Source organism: Macrobrachium nipponense, chromosome 44 (genome assembly GCF_015104395.2).
Source record: "Macrobrachium nipponense isolate FS-2020 chromosome 44, ASM1510439v2, whole genome shotgun sequence".
Classification (NCBI taxonomy): Eukaryota; Metazoa; Arthropoda; class Malacostraca; order Decapoda; family Palaemonidae; genus Macrobrachium; species Macrobrachium nipponense.
The window spans coordinates 10052631-10077691 of record NC_087221.1 but is presented as its reverse complement, the minus strand read 5'-3'; the positions used below and the strand labels follow the sequence as shown (position 1 = coordinate 10077691).

The window sequence follows — 25061 nt, the reverse complement described above, 5'->3', positions numbered from 1 at the left end:
AGAGCTATGGCTAGGGTCTGGATGGAAGAGAGAATGCCTACGTAAGGTAAAGAAAGACATGCATGCATGACATAAAACCAATGCAGGCTAGATCCCCTAACGAATAATAATCATAAAAAGGTCTAGAGACGCATAGAATAAAGGGAAGGTTCCAGGTATGGGAGACCGAGAACAAACCCGCCACGAGGCAGAACAATGCCGCCATGCTTCCGACCGAGAACCCGTATTTATACCTCAAAAACGGCAAATACTGACTCAAGGAAGGAAAAAACTAAGTAGGAACCTTTCGGAATACTTAACTTAGCTGATGCGATGGCTGAACGTTCCATTCTACACGAAAATCCTCCAAAAAGGGCACGAAAAAACACAGAGAAAGAAAATGCAGCGTCTCTTGGCCTCTAACTTTAAAGGATGGCCACCAGAGGCGCGGCAGTCCCTAGCGTGGGTTGGAGTAGTAGTAGTTGCTGCCCCGTTCTGTGGGTCGGCTCTCCTCTTGTGGGGTTTTGTTGTGGGAGATTTCTATTGGCAAGATGTTCGTGGTAGTGGTCTCACTCGCCCTAGTGTTCATACTGACGCCCTCCTTGAGGGTGAGTGAGTCAGTTATACTGACCTTTTTCTTTATTTTGTTTATTCTCTGGTATTTGTTAGATCATTTACCTTAGAAATAATGGATTAAAGAATTATTTCGCTGGGCGACACGAACCAATCGCCCAGAAATAGATTTTTCCTACGTCAAAATCCTTTTTTTTGTACATTCAACTTCCCTGTCAGATATATACAGTGGACCCCCCGTATTCGCGTTCTCCGGATTCGCGGACTCACTGATTCGCGGATTTTTCTTTGGAACCTATCTAGAAATTATTCGCGGAAGGACTCGCCCATTCGCGGGTTTCTCTGTGGAACATATACATAATTATTCGCGGTCATCCCCGGCTATTCACGGATGCGAATTTTTATGTGTTTACTATTCGTTCAAGGACATTTCATAATGATATGGTTATTCTGTTTATTAGACATTCCTTATAAATCTTGATGTAATGAATTGAATAAAAATATCGTAGGTATAAATTGGTGAGCAACATAATATGAAATAAAGCATAACAGAGTGAGTTTGGCAACTGAGAAAATAAACAATCGTATACGTACAGCCATCTCTCTCTCTCTCTCTCTCTCTCTCTCTCTCTCTCTCTCTCTCTCTCTCTCTCTCTCTCTCACAAAATGATAGATAGGAAACAATAACAGAATATGTATTGCTTGAATACGATATGGCAACAAAGTTTTGGTCTGACTGAAGTGTAGTTACTTTGACACTGACTTACATGTCATTCCAGGTCATCTCACAGCCACGGATAGACATCAACTTCACAGCCAAGAAAGGACATTGTATACAAAATAAATATTTTCCAGATGAAAAAGCAATTGGAGGGCCTATGTTATCCCATAAAAAAAACCTCTCGCTTGGATAACTGTAAGATGTAGAAAAGAGAGAGAGATCAAGGGCAGGGTGGATGTAGGAAGGAGATTTAAGCAGTACCTGGAAATGAAAAAACAACCCCTATACTAATCTTATAATTATAGCCTTAGGGTTTGTCTCAAAGACATTCAAAGGTGTGTCCACACACGTGACAGTTGTTGTTTTTGTAAAATTGGCGTCAGGGCAGATTTTTTAAGCACCACTGTGTTAATATATTATTAATATTTGTTCATTGACCTTCGATAACACGCCAAATTTCACGTTAGATAATCATAAAAATCTCTAGGATTGCACGACTGCGCAAATTGGAAAACAATGGTGCTAGATTAAATCTGAAAACTCTAGATCTAGCGTGAAATGCTGTAGTTTGGCAACACTGCCATTGAACTTACATAAATACGTATTGGGTCAATTGGGTACGCATTGTGCAGGCAGTACATTTTATGAAATTTTTTAAGATGATTTCTAATTATGATATGTATGTACGTACGTACATAAATTGTTTTAGGATGATAATAAAAGTATGCAGACCATATCTAAAGTACGTAAGACAATGATTATATACATATTTGTAGCAGGGTACATATTTTCCTGTCTGCGGCAAGCAGTACGTACATGTACGTGTATTTTTCATACGTACATAATGAGTATATTTTCGTGACAAAGTAAATTTTTATGATGAAAAAAGCTTTATTAATTTTCAAATATTACAGTTCTGTAATACTTTCATGTAAACACAGCAAAATGTCGGTAACAAAGTCGGGTTTTCTTAAAAGATGCTCTACCCAAGCCAACTTTCCGCAGATAAACAAATCTTATGATGCCGTGACGCCTTCTTTGAGCAGTACCCAAAACGAAATGATATTTAAAACGCTATTGGCTGTTGTCTGCACAGCAGCCAATCCAGGAGCAGCATTCATTTTCCTTGTCGCTCATTGGTTGTACACTTGGTGTTGATTGGTTGAACCCTGGCCCCTTTCGCGGAGATGGAATTGTGGGTATCGCGCATCTAGTACCAGCAGCCTCACTGCGCAGAAACTTACGGGTATACGCGAACGTTAAAGCAAAGCTCTTGTGCGTATCAGCAAATATCAGTGTGCAATCGTACCGAAAATGGCCCCTAAAAAAGCGCCTGCTCCTTCTAAGTCTTCTGGCCAAGAAGTTAAAAGAAAGAAGACTGTAATGAAGCTTGACGAGAAGGTGAAACTTCTCGATATGTTGAAGGAGGGAAAAAAGTTACGCTGTAGTCGGCCGCCATTTCAAAAAGTGAATGAGAGCACAGTTAGATATATAAAGAAAAAAGAAAATGAAATAAGAAAAAGTGTTAGTATGACATTCTATGGCACGCAAAGGCTGTGTCCACAGTGAGAGACAAAACCATTGTGAAAAATGGAATCTGCACTCGCGTTCTGGATAAAGGACTGCAGGAAGAAGAACGTGCCCCTTGACTCCAACATCATACGCCAAAAAGCACGACAGATCTACCAGCAGCTATCAACTCCTACTGCTTCACAAGGTGGTGAGGAAGAGGAAGCCGAAGCCGAAGATGTGGAGGCACTTGGGCTTTGGAGAACCAGCTCCTGAAGAGGAAGACGAAGAAGAAGAACCACAACCGGGACCGTCCTCAGCTCCCCAAGGATTTCAGGCTAGCAAAGGATGGTTCTACTGGTTCCAGAAAAGGTTCCATCTAAAGTCTGTTTCCCTACATGAGGAAGCTGCATCTGCAGACAAAGAGCAGCCGCAAAAAATATCCGCAGGCCTTCATGAAAATAATCCAGGAGAAAGGATATCGTCCAGAACAGGTGTTCAATATGGAACGAAACTGGCCTGTTCTGGAAGAAAATGCCGTCCCGGACGTACCTTATGAAGGATGAAGCTAAAGCCTCCGGATTCAAGGCACAAAAGGACAGGGTGACCCTCCTGATGTGCGGGAATGCGGCTGGTTTCATGCTGAAACCAGGCCTCATTTACAAGGCTGCAAATCCCAGGGCACTCAACCAAGAACAAGGCGTTACTGCCCGTCTTCTGGATGCATAATCCCAAGGCCTGGATCACCAAAGTCCTGACGGAGTACTGGTTTCACCAGAGTTTCATTCCTCAAGTTAGGCAATACCTGGCCGATTTGGACATCAACTTCAAGGTCTTGCTGATAATGGACAACTGGCTGGTGTCACCCTCTCGATCTTTATTCCAAAGGAGTCCAGCTTGAGTTCCTTCTCCCAACACCACCTCTCTCCAGCCTATGGATCAGGCGTCATCCGTGCCTTCAAGGCACTCTACACCGGGAACTCCCTCCAGCACCTTGTTGATGCAATGGACCGTGACAGTGAATTTACGCTGAAAGATTATTGGCGTAAATTCACGATTGCCACGTGTCTGTCTGTCATTGACCGGTCGTTGAAGGACATGAAGAAGGAGACACTGAATGCCTGCTGGAGTAAGTTGTGGCCAGACTGTGTCCATAATTATCAGGCTTTCTCCCCAGGAAATCCAGCATTCAGCCATTAATAAGGCAGTCCAGTTGGCAAAAATTCTTGGTGGTGAGGGCTTTGACGATATCACCGAGGAGGAAGTCGGCACCCTCATTGATGCCCACTCTGACCCCCTTACCGACCAGGACTTGGAAGACCTGACGAAGTCCGCCAGCGAGGAAGAAGACACTCCAGGTTCAGGAGAGGATCAGGAGGAGGAGGAGGAGGGCTGACTTTGGAACGCCTGTCCAAGTTAAAATAATGGTAAACGACCTCCAGGAGTTTGTCGCAACATGGGATCCTTACATGGAGCGCTCCTTGAAGTTTTCTAATATTCTAGAACAACAGCTCTGGAGCCCTATAATCAAGCTCTCACCACCTGAAGAAGCAACGGCAGCAGTTGCCAATCACAATGTTCATCACGAACGATGAAGGAAGACCCTCCAAAGCCTCCCAAATCGCCTGAAGTAGTGCCTCTTGAATCGCCTGAAGAAGTGCCTCCCAAATTGCCTGAGTCACTGCCTCCCAAAGCGCCTCCTGAAGGTGAAGAGGCGCCCTCAGAGGATATGCAACTCCTCTGCTTAGCTGTGCAGTCATATCTTCATCGTCATTCATCGGACTGCACGGCTAATTCATCATCATCTTTAATCAACATTCATCACTGGTGAGTACCCGGTTTACATAAGTTGTACTAGCGTAAAACAATTGTTTAATGTTCATACAAATTTTGTTCTTTCTCTCTATCGCTTCTGATTTCACATACATTTGTTTCCCTTGTAAAAAGAAAATGGATGTCTCAAATAGTAACAGTATGAAAGAAAACGTGCATGACTGAATACTTATGGGGGGACTGAATTATTTTCACATACGTAACTAAGTCATGCAGTACATACATAATACGTATGTACGTATTTATATATAACCATAAAATGTAAGATTTACTTTAAAACAGTATTAATAATATTTCAAAGATTAATATGAACCATAATAGGATGTTTTATGTATATTTGATGAAGGATGGTCCTTTTAGCTACTTTGGTGTTTGCATGTTAAGGATAGCTAAGTTTTATGAGTATTTTTGGAGGGGGTTACAAACATTCGCGGATTCTAACTATTCGCGGGGGGGTCTGGTACGCATCCCCCGCGAATACGGGGGGACCACTGTACTTAGCTGATTGACACCATTGGTGGTGGGTAAGAGACAGCTATTTAGTGAATAGACAGGCAAACAACATACGTTGTAGGTAATAAATAAAACCTTCGTTCCTACTTGTTTAGGCGGAAGACTTCATGGCTACTGCCTAGGAGTCTGCTTCGCCTCAAGAGCCTCAGCGAGGATGTGACCTATGGCTAAGAGTTCTTGTGGGTCTGTCGATGGGGTCTTATCCACTTACATGACAACACACCTTGCCTAGTGGCATAATTAACGAGCACAACACCAATACCGATCACCTGATCCTAACAAGAGGGTTAGTACTTAAATTGAAAAGAGTTATCCCCAAACTCCTTTCAAACAACCCTAATAACTCGACGTTAAATAAAATTTAACTCACTAGTTAAGGATCAATATCGGCTCTTTATCCCCGCAACGTATCCGCAGACACGTATAAACCAGGAGAGAAGGATCTCTCGTAGGTTATCTTGACATCCTTCGGGTAATGGGAAGTCAACACAAGAGTTGCATCTCCCGTATGTGACAGCTAATATGACATTTTTATAATAATATAGATCCACTTATACTTACCCGGTGGTTACATCTAGCTGTCGTCTCCTGACGTCACGGCAGAATTTGAAATTCGCGGTAGCGCTAATGGTTTGACAGGTGATCCCTCTACTCCCGCCCTCTACCGGGTACCAGGAACCATTCCAGCAATAAGTCAAGAGGTTTCATGCCTACCTGTCCATATGAGGGGAGGAGGGCAGGCTTCGTTATGTAACCACCGGGTAAGTATAAGTGAAACTTTATATTATTATAAAAATGTCATTTTCACTTATATAACTTACCCGGTGGTTACATCTACCTGATTGACACATTTAGGTGGTGGGACAATGGCAGCTAAAATAACAACTGTTGGAATTATCCAAAGATATAGGTTCCTTACCTTTAAAGACCGCTGACTCAGTGGTTACTGCCTCTGTAGTCTGCTGGCCTTTATTGTACCGACAGGATATATGGATCCGTGTGCCGGACACAATAATAAGTACTTGCGTTGAGGATGTGACCGTAACGGACAATGACTATAATTGCCCTGCTGCTCAGGGCGCAGTACAAAGCACCAAAAAACACAATGAAAAACGAGGGATCACCACACCCGGTTAAGAAATACACCAAGACATTAAAAGACTGAAAGATACTCAAAAAACTCCCTGTATCTTCAGACAACCTTAAAAATAAAAAAACCATAATCAAGGAGAAAAGTTAGTGAGGATGGGATGCATCCTTCTCTCCCTCACCCAATACCGTGTCAGTCACAAAGAATGGCCCCAATGTACTGCAATTTTCATATGTGGTTTGCAAATCTGTCAGATAATGAGATGCGAAGACAGAATTGCTGTCCTGCTTCCTTTTAGCAGAGAGGCCCCAACGATCTCTGAGACTCTGGTTGCGTCTCGTCACTTCGTTCTGGACCTCTTTAACTGCCGACTCCGGGAAGAGGTCCGCCCCCCAAATGTTGGAGGAAAGCAACTTATTTGGCTCGTGCCATTATTAACACTTAAGTCTAAAGGTGATCCTTAACCACTAGACTAAGATGAGCTTAAGCTTAACTATATATTAGAACTCATATTGCATGAACATGCTGATGACCAAAAGTACTTACTCCCTCCAAAAACTGGTTCACAAGCTCATAACAGATAGAGCAAGCTTCGTGAAACCAGACCTGAAGATTCCCGTGACTGGTGGAACAGGGAGCATGAGTCCTGCAGACCTCATGCCCGCAGGGGTCTTGTAGCACGGCGTTACAGCCGGGATGCTGGCAGTTGGTAGCCTGTAAGTGGAAAGATACATGAGTATCAAGTTACACTCACAAGGCTACTCTAGTACTCCGCTGCATGCCGGAGTTCGATGAAAAAACGGGCATAACCCCTCCCCTGAGATCCTTTGGGTTAAACAGGTGAGACACAATTACTCCGGTGTACACCGGAGAAGGAAATTCCATAACCAGAGGTAAACATATATAGGTATATAATAAAATATAACTAAGGAAATTTCCAACGGAGGACAGGGGAGGGAACCCAAGCTTAAGCTAAATCACTTAAACTAAACTTAAGCATAGCGAGAATGATACACCGGAGATCGACTCCGAAGCGCGAAGCTGTCCTACGCTACCGGAAGAATGCCCAAAGGGGTAAACGCCGGAGACGATGGAACAACGGATAGCTAAAGGACCTACTGATATCATATCAGCTCCGGTGGTTGGCGGAGCCTACCACCCTCCCCACTAACCGATGGGACGCCGGGGTAGAAGAGCCAGAGATCCGTCCGTCATGGGGAGGTAAAACGAGGAGGGAAGAAATCAGATCCTGTGTACTCCGGGGAGCACCGGCGCAACCGGAGAGGGGGGAGGCCAACCCCCCAACCCCAGCCACACCAGAGCACCCCCGAGCGCAAGGGAGAACGAGGCCACCCCCAGTCTAATGGCCTGTCCAGGCTCCCCTACTCCCTCCGCGTGGGGAGAGAGGGAGCCGGGCCAGGGTAGAGCGAGCAAGGACAGATCCCCCCTCCCTTCTACTCTATGGCGAGAGAAGAAGGGGGGGAAGGCGACTGGGGACGGGCGTCCAGCGGTACCGCGATCGAGAGTGGACCAAGGTACGATAAAGCAACACAACCGACGTCGTCCGTATAAAACGCAAGGGTCTCATGCAACCAAACTGACCAGAATGGTGCAGCAAAACTGTATAAGGATCCAACAAAAAGAGATGATGCAACAAAACTGCTAAGAACAGAATCTACGGTGGACCAAGTAAACAGGACCACTAGAGACCCAGGCTATAATGATGCTGGACGCCTAAAGCTAACCATAAACAAGCAAAGACTATTACATCAATAAAATAATAATAATAACGGTAATAATAATGAAAATAGGGAAAAAAAATAATGAGTGAAAGAGAAAGGAAGTCCAGGAGTGAACGACTGAATCCGAAGAAAAGTCTACCACTCAGAGCTAGCCTAAGCCGATAAGGAGAGCAATGGCCAGGGTCTGGACAAAGGAAAACACTCAAGATGCCTACGCTTAGGTAGAGAGACATGCATGCATGAACTAACACCAGGGGTAGGCTAAATCCCCTAAATGAAGTAAATAGTATAATCAACAATGTATAAAATAAAAAAGGACTAGAGTAACACGTGAATTAAGTGAAAGGAAAGGTTCCAAGGTATGGGAGACCTCGAACCTAACCGAACACGAACCTTTTCAGGGCACTTAACTTAGCTGCTGCAATAGCTGCGCGTTCCATCTCGAAGAATAATAGAGATAATCCACAAAAACACAGAGCAAAAGCAAAACATGTGTGGCTCCTAGTCCGCTAACTGAAAGGATGGCCACCAGAGGCGCGGCAGTCGACGTGGCGTGGGGTGTAGTGGTAGTAGTTGCCGCCTCGACCTGTGGGTCGGCTCTCTCTCTTGGGGATTTTGGTGTGGGAGAATTCTAAATGGTAAGAAGTTCGTGGTAGTGGTCTCACTCGCCCCAGTTACCATACCGACACCCTTCTTTTATTTGGGTGAGCGAGTCAGTTATACTGACATCTTTTTGTTTTGTTTTTCTCTGGTATTTGTTAGCTCATTTACCTTAGAAATAATGAACTAAAGGATTATTTCACTGAGCGACACAAACCAATCGCCCAGAAATAGATTTTTCCTACGTCAAAATCCTTTTTAAAGACAGATTACATCTAAACGCCATAGACGTAGACACTGCTCTAATTTCATGAGCTTTGACTCTAAACACTTTGATATCTGAGTCCTGACATTGTCTGTGTGCCTCAGAAATCAAATTCCTTAAAAAGAAGGAGAGCGCATTTTTAGAAAGAGGACGAGAAGGATCTTTCACTGAACACCACAGGTTATCACTCTTACCTCTTATACCTTTGGTCCTTTGCACATCTAAGTGCTCTCACTGGACAGAGAAGACATTCAGGCTCATTAGGCCCCACTAACTCCGAAATGTTCTTTATAGAGAAAGAACGAGGCCAAGGATGGGAGGGATTTTCATTCTTAGCCAAAAAACCCAGCATTGATGAGCAAATGGCATTGCCCTTAGCAAATCCAACTCTCTTATCAATAGCATGTAGCTCACTGATTCTTCTAGCTGATGCTAAAGCACAAAGAAAAAGTCTTCCTAGTCAGATCTCTAAAAGAACTAGAGGAGATCGGTTCGAATCTATCTGACATCAGCCATTTGAGAACTACATCCAGGTTCCAAGCTACTGTTCTTGACTCCTTTGTCTTGGTCGTATCAAAGGAACGAATCAGGTCTGAGAGGTCTTGATTATTAGAAATGTCTAATCCTTGATGTCTGAACACAGAAGACAACATAGCTCTATAACCCCTAATCGTCTGGGTAGAAAGCTTCTTATTCTCACGAAGAAAAAGAAGGAAGTTAGCTAATTGAGCTATAGAGGTCTTAGAAGACGAAATTCCTTCTTCTTTGCACCAAGCTCTGAATTGGACCCACTTAGCTTGGTACACTCGATCAGAGGATTCTCTTCTGGGTCCAGCAATAGCCCTTGAAGCTCTCTTTGAAAATCCTCTCTTTCTGAGGAGCTGCTCGACAGTCTGAAGGCGACTAGTCAAAGAGCGGACAAGTTGAGATGGAACCTCAGAAAGTGGGGCTGTCTGAGTAGATCCTTCCTTAACGGTAACTCTCTCGGAAAGTCCATCAACAGCTGTAGTAGGTCCGGAAACCATTCTCTGGCCGACCAAAAGGGGGCTATCAGAGTCATCCTGACGTTCTGCTGACCTCTGAACTTTGTCAGAACTGGTCTTATCATTTTGAAAGGCAGAAAAGCATAAAGATCCAGATTTGACCCATCCAGAAGCATGGCATCCACTGTAAACGCCTCCTCGTCTGGAACTGGGGAGCAATACAGTGGTAGACGAGCCGTCTTGTTCGTGGCGAAGAGATCCAAATGAGGACATCCCCAAATCCCCCAAAGCTTCTTGCATATTTGAGGATGTAGAGTCCACTCTGTGGAGAGGACTTGTCCACTCTGTGGAGAGGACTTGTCCTCTCCTGCTGAGAATGTCTGCCTTTACATTCTTCGAGCCTTGAATAAATCTTGTGCTCAAGACAACCTTGTTCTCCTTCGCCCAAATGAGTAGGTCTCTCGCTGCCTCGCACAGAGAGAACGAGTGTGTCCCCCCTGTATTTTGATATAAGAGAGAGCCGTGGTGTTGTCTGCTTGAACCAGCACTACTTTCCCTCTTACCTCTGTCTGGAAGAGCATAAGAGCCAAATGAACCGCCTTTAACTCTTTCGGATTTGTGTGCCAGCTTCTCTGATGAATCTGCCAAAGTCCCGACACTTCCTTTTTCCCCAGAGTAGCTCCCCACCCTTTGTCCGATGCGTCTGACAAGAGCGTAAGGTTGGGACTCAACTGGCTTAGAGACAAGCCTTCCTCTAGCCTTCCTTCTGATTTCCACCAAAGGAGGTCCTGCATGATCCCTTCCGAGATGGGGAACACGAAGGAGTCTGGGAACTTCTTCCTTTGCCACTTCTGTTTCAAGTAAAATTGAAGTGGTCTCATGTTGAGCCTGCCCAGACTTACAAATTGTTCTATCGAGGCCAAGGTTCCTAAAAGGCTCATCCACTGATTCGCCGAGCAAGTTTGTCTGACGAGAAATTCGTCTATCTTGTTCAGGCAAGAGTCTGTCCTTTGACGAGATGGAAAAGCCTGAAAAAGAACTGAATTCAGTCTCACTCCTAAATAAACTATCTCCTGAGAGGGAGTGAGACACGACTTGTCCTTGTTGACTAACAAACCTAGGCTGTCCGTCAGCCTTAAAGTCTTTTGTAAGTCCTCCACACACTTCTGTCTAGAACTTGCCCTGAGAAGCCAATCGTCCAGACACATGGAGATTCGTATCCCGTCCATATGAAGCCACTTTGCCACTGACGACTGAACTCTGGTGAACACTTGTGGAGCTGTCGACAGGCCGAAACAGAGGGCCCTGAACTGATAAATGCGGCCCTGGGACACGAATCTCAGGAATCTTCTCGATTCTGAATGAATCGGAATATGAAAATAGGCATCCTGAAGGTCTATGGAAACCATCCAGTCTCCTGGATGAAGCGCTGCTAATACCGACTGGGTCGTTTCCATAGAAAACTTTGTCGACTGGGTCGTTTCCATAGAAAACTTTGTCTTAAGGACAAAGAAGTTCAGGGCACTCACGTCCAACACCGGTCTCCAACCCCCCGTGGCTTTCTTTACCAGGAAAAGGCGATTGTAAAATCCTGGTTCCTGAGGAGAGTCCACTAACTCTATGGCCCTCTTTGCCACTAAGGCGAGAACTTCTTGATGGAGGGCGGCAAATTTTTAGGCGTTCTCCGAGTAAGCTGATAAATCCACAGGAAATTCTGTGAGAGGGGGGTGTTTGGTGAACGGAATGGTGTATCCTTCCTTCAGGACCTGGACCGTCCAAGGATCCGCTCCGAGATGAAACCAGGTCTGCCAGAAAAGGTGTAATCTGGCTCCTACTGCTGTGTGGAGGACTACGGGCCTACTTCTTGATGGAAGAGGGAGTGGTTTTAGATGAGGCTCTACCTATCCCACGAAACCTGGAGAAAGATCGAACGGGAGCTCTCCCTCGAAATGGTTTAGGGGCTTCCGTGGAGGGAGCACTCCGAGAAGCAGAAAGAACCGGAGCTATCTTCCTGGGCTTCTTCACTGACTGTGATAAAAGATCCTGGGTCGCTTTCTGTGTTAAAGATTGAGCGATTTCGCTCACAATCTCTTGCGGAAAAAGGTGCTTCTTGTCCAAAGGAGAGAAGAGCAAGGCGGACTTCTAGTTCGATGAGACCCCTTTTGACAAGAAGGAGCACCAAATCTGTCTCTTCTTCAACACTCCAGAGGCGAAAATGGCAGCGAGCTCCGAAGCTCCATCACAGTTGCCTTTATTGATACAATCCAGTACAGAGGCAAAATCCTTAACTGCTCCTCCGAAAGTCCAAATGACTTGACTTTCCTGGCCAGAGAAGCAATGGCCCAATCTAGGAAGCTAACAACTTCAAACACACGGAAAACACTCTTGCAAAGATGATCCAGCTCACTTGCCGAAAAGAAAATCTTAGCCGTATTAAGGGCTGATCTACGAGAAGAATCCACGAGACTAGAAAAGTCTCCCTGAGCGAAGGCAGTCACACCCAGGGAAAATACTTCTCCAGTGTCATACCAGACACGGCTCCTTGACGAAAGTCTCGAAGGGAGTCTCGAAGGGGGAAGGCAGAAAACATTTTTCCCCTGTTCCCTCTTCTCCAAAAGCCAAGCGTTCACTTTCTTGATAGCCTTCTTAGCCGAAATCGAGAGGACGAGACGCGTGAACGAGGACGAGGCGTCAGGCTTACTGTCCTTTTTCCACTGCGAACTAGGAGAAACTGGAACGGAAGGAGCAAAAGAATCTCCAAAGTTGTCAACGAAGAATCGCACAAGAAGCTTATACCCCGACAAATGCTTGTCTTTTTCTATAAGTACTTCTTCTTCTTCTTCCAGATCCGAAGCTTCCTTCGATGAAACTGGAGAACATTCCATCTGAAGGGGAATCCTATTCGGCGAAGTCACACCATAATGCGCCCGAGGCGGGTGCGAGAAATCAGGAGAAGACGTCTGAGCCTGTACTGAGACGAATCCGAGCGGCTGAGCTGGCGGCTGAGGTGGCGCCAGAGACGGAGTCAGGAAAGGAGTCTGACCAGGCGCCTGAAGCAGCGTCTGAAGAGGAGTCACATGGAGAGTCTGAGCCTGAAGAGGAGACTGAAGAGGAGCCTGCGAAAAGGACTGCACAGTAGTCTGCGGAAGATGTAAGGCGGTCGGGAGCACATTCGGGGACGAAAGAGACTTGCCAAAAAGCTCCAAAATACTGCCTAACTTGGCATTCATCTGTTCAAACACCGAAGGTTGAGGATCCACCGACGTAGAAGGCGCGTGAGGAGTAGAAGGATGAGCCACAAACACGTCTGGAGCTGCAGGAGTTATCGCTTTAGGAGGCTCTGGGGAATGCTCCGAAAGAGTATGTGTGTTCAGCTTCTCCAAATTCTATGGGAGAAGGGCGATAAATCGAAACCGCCGGAGAAAAAGCTTCAGGCTCCTCCCAAAAACTACAGGAAGGTTCGGCAGCCGCCACCTTCTTGGGAACTGCAGCAGGCGAAACATCGCGAGACCTTTTCAGCGGTCTAGAAGTCTTATGACGCAAACCTCTATGAGAGGAGACATCTGAGCTTGAGTCGCTTGACGAAAAACACTTCCTCGCAACACCTTTCCAATGGTGAGCGACAGCATTGCTTGAGGGGGCGACTGCTCGGGAGCAGATCCCGCTCGCCTCCCTTCGGTTTTCGGCATGCCTCCTCCCAGGATCTGGGGAGTTTGACAGGGGCCTAGACCTAGGAGAACGAACGGGCCGAACAGCCACCTCCTCCACTACACTTGCACTAAGTAACTTATCACACTTAAGTACCACTTCTTGCATTGTCTCACCCATTTTCTGCATAGCGGTGAGGAAAGAGACAAATTTCGAGTCCATATCGGCTCGTAATACCGACACGGGATCGGGATCGGGAGATACAGAGTAGAGGGCAGGAGAAACAACTACGGGGTTAATAGGATCAGGATTAACAGAATTCAGAGGAATATCCAGGCTACTCACTGACTTAGAAGGAGATCTCTGTGAAGCCTTTCTGATTCTATCTTTTTCTAACTTTCTCATATACTTTTCCAGTGCCTTCCCACCTGAGAGGTTAGAGACTTACATTCTTCACACGTATTCTCAAAAGAACATTTCACGGTCCCCTACAGCTAACACAAGTAGAATGAGGATCAAGTGAAGCTTTAAGAAGTCTAGTCTTACACCCACTACTACACACCCTATACTGAACAGAGCCGGTGTCAGACATCGTGAAAAAATCAAATTAATTCCTAAAAAGGACAACAATCTCAAAACCAAAATAACTATAGCGCTAGCAAAAAGATCAGAAAACTCAAGGTACATCACCAAAAGGAGAAAACCAAGATGATCAAATCCAAATTCCAACCAGCAGAGGAACCGTGTTATCGGTTCTGACGGCAGGAAACTTCTGACTTATTGCTGGAATCGTTCCTGGTACCCAGTAGAGGGCGGGAGTAGAGGGATCACCTGTCAAACCATTAGCGCTACTGCGAATTTCAAATTCTGCCGTGACGTCAGGAGACGACAGCTAGATGTAACCACCGGGTAAGTTATATAAGTGAAAATGTCCTTTATTGACATATTCTTATGTAAAGAACAAGAATTCGCAAAGGCTCGCACTTCATGCGCTTTAATTCTCAGCTGTTTGAAGGAATCATCAAGGCACTTATCAAGTGCTTTTGGAGATCACACTTGTCTCAAAGAAGGCCGGGGCATTCTTTGATATGGATCTCTTCTGGATGAAGCCTTGCGCCTGGCTGGCGCCTTGTGCCTGGCTGGAGCATTACTCTTGGCTGGCGCCTGGCTCCTGGCTGGCGCTTCTGGCACTTCTGGCGCCTCGCGCCTAGCTGGCGCCTCCCCACTTGCTGGAGCTTCGAGCCTGGCTGGAGTCTCAAGGCTGGCTGGTGATGTCCACATCGGACACTCTCGCCTGTCCGATCTGTTCGCCTCTGCGCCAGGTTGGAGGCCCGCTCCTTCTCTGCATCGGACAATAAACGAGCTTGTCCGAGCTGTCTGCCTCTGGCGTTTTTCGCCTGTTTGGCACTTGGCGCCTGGCTGGCGCTTCGTTGCCCGAGGATCCTGAACAAACCAACAATAGTTTGTCTGGAGACTGGAGAAGGGTGGAAGGTTCTCTTCTACCTGGAGCCTCTGGCCTAGGACAAGGGGAGGCGCTTGCAGCCAGGTACATCCAGTAGACGATAGGATATCTTAACCCTTAAACGCCGAAGGAGTATATTAAAAATTGTCTTCCGTGTGCCGAGGCGGTCTAGGAGTGAGCGCCGAAACGGAAAAATTATTTTTTTCAAAAAATCACAGCGCGCTTAATTTTCAAGATTAGGAGTTCATTTTTGGCTCCTTTTTTTGTCATTGCCTGAAGTTTAGTATGCAACCATCAGAAATGAAAAAAGTTACCATTATCATATATAAATAATGCAATATATGATAGCGCAAAAACAAAATTTCATATATAATTGTATTCAAATCGCGCTATGCGCAAAACGGTTAAAGGTAACAAGTTAATTTTTTTTTGTAATGTACACTAAATTGCGATCATTTTGGTATATAACACATTGTAAAACGATAAAAGCAACACAGAGAAAATATTATCACAAAATAATGCATGCATTCGTAACGCGTGGACGTAAACAAATTTTTCAAAAATTCACCATAAATCTAAATATTGTCCTAGAGACTTCCAATTTCTTTCAAAATGAAGACAAATGATTGAATATTACAACACTGTAAGAGTATTAGCTTACAATTGCAGTTTTCGACCATATCTGACGAGTTAAAGTTGACCGAATGTCGAATTTTTTTATATATTTATTATTTATATGCAATTATTTCGAAATTAGAAAAGCTACAACCTTCAAATATTTTTTGTTTTATTCTAAATGAAATTGCGCACATTTTCATATATAAAACTCTATGAAATGCCTAATATGAAACGGAGCAAATATTCCAAGAACGCGATGTACGCATTTCGGAGATTTGTGGCGGAGAATCCGCACACGCAGGGAAGGAAAGTTTTTTTTTAAATTCACCATAAATCTAAATATTGTGCTAGAGACTTTGAATTTGTTTCAAAATGAAGATAAATGACTGAATATTACTAGACTGTAAGAGTTTTAGCTTACAATTGCGTTTTTCGACCATTTCGGTAGAGTCAAAGTTGACCGAACGTGGTTTTTTTTCTATTTATCGTGATTTATATGTGCAAATGAGAAAAGCTACAACCTTCAATTATTTTTGTTGTATTCTACATGAAATTGCACACATTTTCATATATAAAACTTTATGTAACGGCTAATTTAAAATGGTGCAAACATTACCACAATCGCACGTATGATTTTTTCGGAAGAGTTACCGCGCGGACGTAAAGAAAATGTTTATTTTTTTCATAAGTTCACCATAAATCGAAATATTGTGCTAGAGTCTTCCAATTTGTTGCAAAATGAAGGTAAATGATTTGAAGATTAACTAAAATATAAGATTTTTAACTTACAATTGCGTTTTTCGACCATTTCAGTAGAATCAAAGTTGACCGAAGGTTGAAAATTTGTCACTTATAATTTTTTATATGAAAATATTTCAAAACTGATAAAAGCTACAACCATGGATTGTTTTTAGTTGTATTGTGCATGAAATTGCGCACATTTCCACATATAAAACTTTATGTAATGGCTAATTTTAAAATGGTGCAAACATTACCACAATCGTATGTATGATTTTTTTAGGAAGAGTTACCGCGCAGATGCAAGGAAAAAGTTTTTTCATAAATTCACCATAAATCGAAATATTGTGCTAGAGACTTCCAATTTGTTGCCAAATGAAGGCAAATGATTGAATATTACTAAAATATAAGAGTTTTAGCTTACAATTGAGTTTTTCTACCATTTCGGTAGAGTCAAATTTGACCGAAGGTTGAAATTTTGGCACATCGTTATTTATATGAAAATATCTCAAAACTGATAAAAGCTACAATCATGAGTATTTTTTTGTTGTATTCTACATAAAAATGTGCACATTTTCATATATAATACTCCATGTAACGGCTAATTTAAAATAGTACAAAAATTATGTCAAAGTGACGAAATAATTTCCGAGATGTTTCACTGATACTTTTTAGTGCGGCAAGAAAGAAATTCGCGCTTGCACGCCTGCATAACGATTGTAAATAAAACAACACCTTGATCCGTGAACTTCCAGCATCCCCCAAGGTGCGTGATTCAAGAGTTTTCAGCTGTTAGGCCTATAAGTATTTTTCCGCGAATTTTTAAAAACTTTTGTATATCGACGTAAAATACGTCCAGTCGGCACCCGAGAGACAAAAAATGTCGACGTAAAATACGTCCACTCGGCATTTAAGGGTTAATAGGACGAGAGAGAAGAGTCTTCCTCCGAGGAGGATCCTTCGTGAATACTTCCGTTGCTAACGAGATCTATTCCTGCATGTTAAGGAGGTTTCTCGTTGCAGAATCTTCCCTCTCCTTGCCCGAAGGAGGGGAATGAGGCCTGGAAGTCGAAGATGACTCCAAGCCGAAAGTGGGCGAACCCAGGGCTTTCTTGGCTCTTGTCGTATCCCTCTGAGTACCTTCTGGGAAGCGCCTTGGGTCCTCATCGCACCCGAAAGACTCTGTAGGCAAACCTTAAGCCATTTCTTCTGCTGAAGATAAAACTTAAGTACCCTGCCTGGGCAAAGAGACCCTTCTACCTCTTCCCCTATTAATTGGGAAAGTCCCTTGACTTCAAAGCTCTGAGCCAGGGTTAGAAGGGTTTTAGTCTTTGCCAGACATAATATGCTGGCAAGAACCAATCACCGAGTCTCCATTGAATCCGATGCGAGATTCCAATACATAAAAATTCACTTGTCCTCTTGGCAGTTGCTAGGGCCACGAGAAAAAATGAATTTCCTCATCAGATTTCTAAAAGAAGCTTGATGAGGAGGTTCCAACTTGTCGGAACAAGGAATCTGTGGGCCACGGTAAGATTCCAACTCGAAGTATATGATGTCCTACTCGTCTCGAGGTATCATAAGAACCCGAAGATCTTAGTACTCTGCTATCTTTAGGTTCCTTTGTAAAGACAGAGTATAGCCTACTACTGCATTCTTTGAAGCAGATATATGCAAAGGTGATTCTTCTCTCCGAAAGGGGATAAAAAACAGCCATGTAGGTCACAGAGGTATTGGAAGAGGACAGTTTCTTCATTCACTCCCAGAAAGATCTGCCTTCTTTTTCTTAGCCATGACACTTGTCATTCGCCTTGAAAAATCCTCTCATTCATGTCAACTTATCGCTGATCGCGTAGACTGACTCTCTCTTGAGAAGGCCTTTGGAATGAATCCAGCCTCTCGAAGGCCAAACTGGGGCGAAAAGCATCATCCTCTCTCCCTCTGACGCCAGTAATTATCTTAATACATCTGTTAAGAATTTTGGGTAGGGAAAAAAGACTAATATTTATTCCCCTTCCAAACTAAAGGATGGCGTCTATTGCTACCTTTCTTGGATCAAGAATAAGGAAGCAGTCTAGAGGAAGCTTCTTCGTTTTCAACATTGCGAAGAGATCTATGAAAAAGACGTCTCCCAAGTTTCCACAACTCTCTTTTCAAATGAAGATTAGTCAGAAATCCATAGATATTATCGTCGATCGAGACGATTCTCACGGACGTGCAACATAGTGCAGCGAGCCTCTTGAGGCTCGTTATGTTCCGTGCCTGTGCTCAAAACAGGTTCTCTCTTGTTAACACAAACAGGGGCGAAGAGAGAGCTTCTCGATGCTCTTTGATATATGAGAGAACTGTGGAATTGGCATAATTGAATTAAAAATAATTTCGTCCCTCCCTGGGATCGAACCTCCTTCCAGTTGGACGGGGAATGAAATATCTCCCTAGAGAAGGAAGTTAATCCAGGAATTCGTTAAAAGTCTTCCCGATTTCCACAGAAATCGCGGAAGGGGCAGGATTCCTGTTCAGATCTTGGGCTTACGGAAGGAAGGACCTTGATGTTCCCCTTCCGCAGTCATTCCCGAACGCCGAATAGATGAGATTCTTAGTAAGAAATCTCCCGTAGCTCTTGCCTCATCATGATGAGGGAAGAGTATGAAGTGAAGAGAGAGTCCACGCTGAGAGGAACTGCCTGTTACAGCAGTCCTCTGTATATTGGAGAAGGGCTTCTCTCAGTATCAGAATCATCCTGACAAAAGCGACGGCCGCCTTTGCGACATCTTGCGCCTTTGCCAGGAGAAGGCTGATCCTGCTAAAAACTAATAAGAGGAGCCTCGCGCTGACCTCTCTCTCATAAGGCAATTCGGGATATCCTGGCGCCTCGCGCCTGCCTGGCGCCTCGCACCTGCCCGGCGCCTCGCTCCTGGATGGCGCCTCGCGCCTGGCTGGAGCCTCGCGCCTGCCTGGCTCCTCGCTCCTGGCTGGCTCCTCGCTCCTGGCTGGCTCCTCGCTCCTGGCTGGCGCCTAGCGCCTGGCTGGCTCCTCGCTCCTGGCTGGCTCCTCACTCCTGGCCGGAGCCTCGCGCCTGGCTGGCTCCTCGCTCCTGGCTGGAGCCTCACACCTGGTTGGCGCCTCGCGCCTGCCTGGAGCCTTGCGCCTGGATGGTGCCTCGCACCTCGGCTGGAGCGTCGAGCCTGCCTGGCTCCTCGCGCCTGGCTGGCTCCTGGCTCCTGGTTGGCTCCTGGCTGGAGCCTCGCACCTGGCTGGCTCCTTGCTCCTGGCTGGAGCCTCATTCCTTTCAAAGTGGGAGTTTTCCAACTTCTTTCCAGAGAACGCGATAGATCGTCCAAACTCCAAACATGTCCATTCTTTGTCTTCTTGGCTGTAAGATGAAGAATCGGACGAAGAGACGCACTTTTTAAGGATGCCTTTGCAATGGCGATCCTTGGCAGTCTGGGATGCTACAGATCCTGCCGAGGGGACGCCTGATCGGTGGGGATTCTCCGTAACTTCCGTAAGGCTTTCGACATTCCTTCTCCTCTGGGCCTGGGAGCTTGGAAGAGGTCTAGGCCTGGGAGCGAGACAGAGCCGATCAGACGCACCCTCCACTACACTGGGAACACTATATTCACTTCTTACCTTTAAGAGCTCGCATTTTGAACTCCATCCATTTATCTTCAAATTTGCAAAGATGAATTTGTAGTTTCTGTGAAGTAAGAAGGTGATGAGGATGCAACAACTACTAGTACTGCAAATACTCTAACTGCTCGTTAGCACGAGACTTATAAAAGCTTCTAAAGGCAGCATTTCTAGTCATATGCTTTTCTGACTTCCTTAAGTAGGAAGTTAGAGTGTTTATTTTCCTCAATCAAGTCTTAACACACTTCTCACACGTATTATTGAATAAATATTAATATTTCCCTTACTTGCAAAAGTTATGAGGGTCTACCTAAGCATATGGTAGTCTCACCCAAATTCTAATCACTTCTTCGAAGCTAAATCCAACAAACAGTTAACAAAAGCGTATGCCAAACCAAAGATCCAATACGTCACCAAAAAATACAGCCCAGAAGATCGATGGCGGTGAAAAACGAAAATCAAGTCAGGAGGTACCAACAACGATGTTGACAGTACCGCGACAGAGAAAATCTGATTAGAAAACAGGAATGGTTCCTATTCCTGCCACCCAGCGGCAGGGCAGTAGATCACCTGACCTACCTGTAGCGTGTGCCGCGAAATTCGAATTTCTGTTGGGACAACGGAGTCTATAGCTAAGTATATATCTGACAGGGAAGTTGAATGTACAAAAACTCATTTCAAATGAAAATTCTTCCCTTCGTCTTTTTCTGTATCTATTTCCCTACCTTCACTCAACTCCAGAGACACTCGGAGCTTGGGAAGCTGTCAAATATGTCAAGTAATGTGACAGGGGAGGGGAGGGGAGGGGAACAGTGCCATATAATGGTCACCAATTTTTATGGTTTCTCTCTCTCTCTCTCTCTCTCTCTCTCTCTCTCTCTCTCTCTCTCTCTCTCTTACTGAGATGAGATCATTTTTGTGGTACATGTATGTAATAAGTTTACTATCAATATTTTCCAATAATAATATTATAATATGTATAATAATAATAATAATACTGTGACTGTAATTACAAAATTCATGTGTGTGTATTTTAAACACAATAATCTTTCCATTTCACTCTTTTAAATACTGTAAGGACAACTCTCTCTCTCTCTCTCTCTCTCTCTCTCTCTCTCTCTCTCTCTCTCTCTCTCTCTCTCTCTCCACAAGATGTATGTCATAGTGGTAACTCTCTCTTTCTCTCTCTCTTGGCTGCAAGTGTTAGGAAGTATGTATGTATGTACATATATACGTACCTTTAAAAGTACTACTAATGTTTAGGATTACTTTGAAATTATATTATTACTTTGAAATTATATTAATACAATCTCTAAGATTAAAATATGATAAATTCAAGGTAAATTTGATGTAGGATGTTACATAAGGTATACATTTGGTGTTTCTATTTCTTCATTCTTTTATCTCTCTCTCTCTCTCTCTCTCAGTAAAAGAATTGATAGACAGACAAACAGATAATTTCTGGGCTCAGTTCGTGTCGCTGCGCGAAATATCCCTTTAATCCATTATTTCTAAGGTAAATGAACTAACAAATACCAGAGAATAAATAAAATAAAGAAAAAGGTCAGTATAACTGACTCGCTCACCCTCCAAGAGGGCGTCGGTATGAACACTAGGGCGAGTGGAGACCATTCCACGAACCTCTTACCAATAGAAATCTCCTACGACAAAACCCCCACAAGAGGGGAGCCGACCCACAGAATGGGCAGCAAGTACTACTACTCCACCCCACGCTACCGACTGCTGCGCCTCTGGTGGCCATCCTTTACGTTAGCACGTGCCTTATCAGACGTACTTTTTTGTCTCTGTGTTTTTCGTGCCCCTTTGTGAGGATTTTATCTAATTATGGAGCGTTCAGCCATCGCATCAGCTAAGTTAAGTATTCCGTAAGGTTCCTACTTAGTTTTTTCCAGCTTTGAGTCAGTATTTGCCGTTTTTTAGGTATAAATACTGGCTCGCGGCCGGAAGCATGGCGGCATTGTTCTGCCTCGTGGCGGGTTCGTTATTGGTCTTCCATACCTAGAACCTTCCCTTTTACTTTACGCTCTATTACTAGTTATCTACATTATATTAGGGGTCCAGCCTACTTGGTTTATGTCATGAATGCATGTCTTCTTTTACCTTGCGTAGGCATTTAGTTTCTATCCAGACCCTAGCCACAGCTCTTAGTATCGGCCCCGGCTAGCTTTGAGTGGTAGACTTTCTCTCGGGTCAGATAATTTTTCAGTCCTCTCTTTCCCTCTTCAATATATGTATTTATGGGAGGGGAAGAAATGTTGCCTATAGAAGTTCATTTCAATCTTTTGATATCGTAAGGAGTTAGTATTCTCTCTCTCTCTCTCTCTCTCTCTCTCCTCTCTCTCTCTCTCTCTCTCTCTCTCTCTCTCTCTCTCTCTCTCTCTCTCTCTCTCTCTCTGTTATTGGCTGTTTTTATATTTCTAAAGGTAAAATGTTTCAGATGACTTTGAAATTATATTAATAACACCAATTCAATTTGATGTAGGATGATACTTTAAGTATACATTTGGTATTTGAACTTTCAAGATAGGCAGATGTAAGCCTTTTTAGAGGGGAGTTCTAACTATACGTGGGTTTGAGCTATTCGCGGGGATGCCTGGTACCCATACCCCGCGAATATGGAGGGGAAACTGTATATCACAAAACAAAACAGGCAACAATCCCACCAGGAGTAGACTGAAACAAAGTGAAACAGCAGGCAAGGCAGAGGGTAACACAGCAGCTCCTCATAGCGTAATGGCTGAAATCAAAGTGAATGCTTACCAGCTGGGTGGGGGGGGACTCCCACCCGGCACGCAGTAGTTAAATACCTAACCACCTTGTTTAAAAGTTAAACAGCCATGTTCAGCTATGCTGAAGCATATTCCTTATGTAAAAACTGGTGGTTTGTATATTGTGTAGAAACAAGAAGCATTTATACAAAAATAAAGAATGCAAATGCAATTCAATCAATAAGTTCACTTTCAAGAAATGACAAGGGACTTTGCAAGATGAAAATACCTAATGAAAAATGTTAATTACCTTTTTGTTGAATGTTTCTCCTCCTCAGACTTTTCCAGAAGGTACTTTTCACGCCACTTGCAAAAAGATTGATTTATCAAGTGTTCTCCTGATATCTGAGAGCTATTATAAATCTTCTCTCTGCAAAATAAATGTAAGAACTGAAAATATCAATCTTTATCTTAACAACACATTCCAAAGATCTAAAATTCCAAGAACAAATTTTAATACCTGGTAAGAGAAACTGAGCTATGAATAAATGACTGCTCATCAGTAGTAAATGAATTTCTTCTTTTCTGATCATTATGGCAAAAATAACAGAACAAATGGTAGTGTAGGCTATTATCATCTTATAATATCCTTAAGGCTACAATAGAATAAGCACATTCATTTTTATGGGATAAACTTTCTTAAAAGAACTACTGTAATTTGTGTTTCTTCCTCCTTAACCCTTAAACGCCTATTGGACGTATTTTATGTTGAGATAAATTGTCTGTCGGGTGCCGACTGGACGTAACTTACATCGACATAGAAATTTTTTTTTTTTAATTCGCGGAAAAATACTTATAGGCCTACCAGCCAAAAACTTTTGAATCACGCGCCTTGGGGGATGCTGGGAGCTCACGGATCAAGGGGTTGTTTTGTTTACAATCGTTACTCAGGCGCGCAAGTGCGAATTTCTTTCTTATCGCACTAAAAAGTATCAGTGACACATCTCAGAAATTATTTTGTCACTTTGACACAATTTTTGCACCATTTTAAATTAGCCGTTACATGGAGTACTATTATATATGAAAATGTGCGAAATCGCATGTAGAATACAATAAAAAATACTCAAGATTGAACTTTAAATCAGTTTTGAAATATTTTCATATAAATAAAGATAAGTGCCAAAATTTCAACCTTCGGTCAACTTTGACTCTACCGAAATGGTCAAAAACCGAAATTGTAAGCTAAAACTCTTATATTTTAGTAATATTCAATCATTTACCTTTATTTTGCAACAAAATGGAAGTCTCTAGCACAATATTTTGATTTATGGTTAATTTATGATCAAAACTTTTGCCTTACGTCCGCGCGGTAACTCTTCCAAAAAAATTATACGTGCGATTGTCGTAATGTTTGCACCATTTTAAATTAGCCGTTACATAAAGTTTTATATATGGAAATGTGCGCAATTTCATGCACAATACAACTAAAAACAACCCAGGGTTGTAGCTTTTATCAGTTTTGAAATATTTTCATATAAATAACAATAAGTGCCAAATTTTCAACCTTCGGTCAACTTTGACTCTACCGAAATGGTAAAAAAACGCAATTGTAAGCTAAAACTCTTATATTCTAGTAATATTCAATCATTTACCTTCATTTTGCAACAAATTGGAAGTCTCTAGCACAATATTTCGATTTATGGTGAATTTATGAAAAAAAAAAACATTTTCCTTACGTCTGCGCGGCAACTCTTCCGAAAAAAACATACGTGCGATTGTCGTAATTTTTGCACCATTATAAATTAGCCGTTACATAAAGTTTTATATATGAAAATGTGCGCAATTATATGTAGAATACAACAATAAATAATTGAAGGTTGTAGCTTTTCTCATTTTTGAAATATTTGCATATAAATCATGATAAATAGGAAAAAAACCATGTTCAGTCAACTTTGACTCTACCGAAATGGTAGAAAAACGCAATTGTAAGCTAAAACTCTTACAGTCTAGTAATATCCAGTCATTTATCTTCGTTTTGAAACAAATTTGAAGTCTCTAGCACAATATTTAGATTCATGGTGAATTTAAAAAAAAACTTTCCTTCCCTCCGCGCGCGGATTCTCCGCCGCAAATCTCCGAAATGCGTACGTTGCATTCTTGGAATATTTGCTCCATTTCATATTAGGCGTTTCATAGAGTTTTATATATGAAAATGTGCGCACTTTCATGTAGAATACAACAAAAAATAATTGAAGGTTGTAGCTTTTCTCATTTTCGAAATATTTGCATATAAAAAAATTCGACATTTGGTCAACTTTAACTCGCCCTACCGAAATGTTCAAAAACTGCAATTGTAAGCTAAAACTCTTACAGTATAGTAATATTCAATCATTTATCTTCTTCCTTTTGAAACAAATTGGAAAGTCTC

The 25061-nt window shown here is 43.2% G+C and overlaps 1 protein-coding gene across 2 annotated transcripts in view; it reads right to left on the bottom strand.

Annotated features, from left to right (window-relative positions):
* LOC135204023 (nudC domain-containing protein 3-like) overlaps positions 1-25061 on the bottom strand; it is a 301510-nt gene that overhangs the window by 245730 nt on the left and 30719 nt on the right. For both annotated transcript variants that reach the window (XM_064233958.1, XM_064233957.1), the window contains exon 2: positions 22944-23063. In XM_064233958.1, the coding sequence (XP_064090028.1) occupies positions 22944-23063 (120 nt within the window). The remainder of the gene's footprint in view (positions 1-22943; positions 23064-25061) is intronic.